General features: G+C 50.0%; 1 protein-coding gene across 1 annotated transcript; it reads left to right on the top strand.

Annotated features, from left to right (window-relative positions):
- Positions 1-281: 281 nt before the first annotated feature.
- On the top strand, positions 282-2,821 carry LOC109759607 (protein DETOXIFICATION 34). The gene is made up of 7 exons (XM_020318432.4): positions 282-664; positions 735-1,360; positions 1,477-1,533; positions 1,646-1,884; positions 1,964-2,082; positions 2,209-2,295; positions 2,521-2,821. The coding sequence occupies exons 1-7, from the start codon at positions 437-439 to the stop codon at positions 2,593-2,595; spliced, it is 1,431 nt and encodes a 476-aa protein (XP_020174021.1). The 5' UTR covers positions 282-436; the 3' UTR covers positions 2,596-2,821.
- Positions 2,822-3,083: the final 262 nt, after the last annotated feature.

Genomic DNA, 3,083 nt, shown 5'->3' on the forward strand with positions numbered 1-3,083 from the left:
GTTGCCATCCAAAAAGAAAAAACAACCCCCCAAAAAACTAAAACTTGCCATCCGAAAAGAGAGTTGCCATCCTCGCGTCACTAAACTTGTCATAAAAAATGTTCGGAGTTGTCGTGTGTGTGTTCGAGCCACACGTGTGACACTTAGGTCTTTTTTTATATCTAGTGTACAATTCAGTCGGCAGTTTTTCTTTTAAAAGGGTCGGCAGAAGAATTGATTCACTCTCTGGGCAAACGCACGTGGACGTTATCGCACATGTGCAAAGATACTTCTGTGTGGAGGCCTCTTCTGTGTGTGTGACCACTGACAAGTCCCAGTCAGTGAGGGTCCTCGCGCGCGCGGGTTGCTGCTGGAGTAATGTCGCGCTTTAGTGCTCCTCGTTGTAGCTGAGGGCCGACCCAGACCATTGACGTTGCAAGCCGGCCGAGGGAGCGCGATGGGTTCCGACGCGGCGGCGGTGAGCACCGTGCGGGAGGCCGCACGCATGGCGTGGGACGAGTCCAAGCGCCTCTGGGGCATCGGCACGCCCATCGCCATCGCCACGCTCAGCATGTACGCCGTCAGCTCCGTCACCACCATCTTCGTCGGCCACCTCGGCAACCTGCCCCTCGCCGCCGCCTCCATCGGCCTCTCCGTCTTCGCCACCTTCTCCCTCGGATTCTTGGTATGCTTTGCACGGTCGTTCACGCACCATTCTTGCGTATTTTCTGATGCCAATGCGAGCGCGCGTGTAGCTCGGCATGGGGAGCGCTCTGGAGACGCTGTGCGGGCAGGCGTTCGGCGCCGGCCAGGTGGCTATGCTCGGCGTCTACCTGCAGCGCTCCTGGATCGTCCTCATCGCCGCCGCGCTCCTCATGGTGCCCTTCTACGTCTTCGCCGAGCCGCTCCTCCTCGCCGTCGGCCAGGACCCCGTTCTCGCGCGCGAGGCCGCTCGCTTCGCGCTCTACATCCTCCCCGGCGCGTTTTCCTTCGCCGTCAACTTCCCCACTGGCAAGTTTTTGCAGGCGCAGAGCAAGGTCCTGGTGCTCGCCTGGATCGGCGTCGCCGGCCTCTGCTTCCACATCGCGCTCACCTACCTCCTCGTGACCGTCCTCGGATGGGGCACTCCGGGCGCCGCCGCCGCCTACGACCTCTCGCTCTGGGCCATCGCGCTCGGCCAGTCCGCCTACATCATCGGCTGGTGCAAGGATGGCTGGAGGGGCTGGTCCATGGCCGCATTCCACGACATGTGGGCGTTCGTCAAGCTCTCACTCGAGTCCGCCGTCATGCTCTGCCTTGAGATTTGGTACCTCGGCATGATCACCGTCCTCACCGGCAACCTCCAGGATGCGCAGATTGCCGTCGACTCGCTTGGCGTCTGGTACTCCTTATTACTACCTCTCTTTCCAACGTTCTCTACTAACTGAAGATATATGCTTCAGAATACTGATCATACATATAGCTGAGTTGACAGAATACTTATGCTTAACTTTTCAGCATGAATATAAACGGGTGGGAGTGTATGATCTTCATTGGCCTCAATGCTGCTATCAGGTCAGGTTAACTGAAACTGTGTAACTAAACTGTCGGTTCTTGTTGTTCAGGAACTCTTCACCAACCCACAGCTGTCAAATCTTAGTTTCCACCTACCTGTTTACGTTTTCAGTGTTCGGGTCTCCAACGAGCTGGGCTCTGGCCGTCCAAGGGCAGCGATGCACGCCGTCGTCGTCGTCATCGCCGAGTCGCTGCTCATCGGGCTGGTATGCATGGCCCTCGTGTTGATCTTCCGAGATAACTTCGCCATCATCTACACGAGCGATTTGGAGCTCCAGCATGCCGTCTCCAAGATTGCAGGACTGCTTGGCCTGACCATGGTGCTCAACAGCGTGCAGCCTGTGGTTTCAGGTATGATTCTTCCTCTTAAATCACAGTCACCTCAACTTCATCCCCGGGAGTTGATGATATTGATCTGATGATGGTTCAGGGGTTGCTATTGGAGGAGGATGGCAAGGCCTTGTTGCATACATCAACCTAGTCTGCTACTATGTTTTCGGGTTGCCCTTGGGCTATCTTCTCGGCTACAAGTTCAACTGTGGAGTTGGGGTAATTCATTATATATCTTATTTGATTGAACTACTACAAATTGCAAAATAACAAGTAAAGAATATTTACGGTCTCTATGATTTTGCTACATCAGTTATGAATTTGTAATGTTGGCTCTAATTCCAGGGGATTTGGGCTGGCATGCTTTCCGGGGTTGCACTTCAGACATTGATTTTACTCTTCATCGTGTGGAGAACAGATTGGAATGCCGAGGTATGAATTTCCATCGCCCTTCTGGTCTTCACCAATTTAACAACTGTGGATATAGAAACAAATACCATAAAACCTTTCCAATCTTCACTAACCTCATATCATATGACCCATGGCTTCTTTCTTTATTTGTATTGATTTCAGACATATTTTATGTAGTTTGTTTCTGTTATTGGTATGGAAATGCTGAGCCTTTCACCTTGCTTATCTCATAGTCTACAACTGCAGGCTGCACTAGCTTCAAGCCGTGTGCGACAGTGGGGCGGCACCGATGGAACCAAACCTCTGCTGGAAGATAACTAGATCGCCTAAGCATTTTTATATCTTACATTGTTTGCCTTGGATTGATGGTATCAAATATCATTGTGAATTTTTTAGTATCAGTGGGTACGGAAATCAGGTTGAACATGCTGGAGTACTATATCGTTATACGAGTCTAAATGGTTGTGCCCATTTTTGTATGCGGAGGCGGGAAGTTGTGCTTATATTGTGAATTTTTTTATCTATTTTGATATTTTCTTTTCCTAAACGAATTTTCTGTCTGTTTGTGTATGACATTGGTGTCTGGTGAGTGCACCTTAGTCATCTCCAACTTATAAACCGAAAACCTGTCACAAAACTTGTGTTATCGGTGCACATAGGTCACTACTATGGCATGTCAAATGATATATATTTGGTGGTGTATATGTTAATATATTTTTATGCAAACTTGTTGAAAGTATATAAAGTTTGATTTATGCGAAGTAAATAAAAACGTAGAGAGTACTATTGTTAAGATACCCAAACGCATG

The sequence above is a fragment of the Aegilops tauschii genome, chromosome 7, assembly GCF_002575655.3.
Source record: "Aegilops tauschii subsp. strangulata cultivar AL8/78 chromosome 7, Aet v6.0, whole genome shotgun sequence".
NCBI lineage: Eukaryota > Viridiplantae > Streptophyta > Magnoliopsida > Poales > Poaceae > Aegilops > Aegilops tauschii.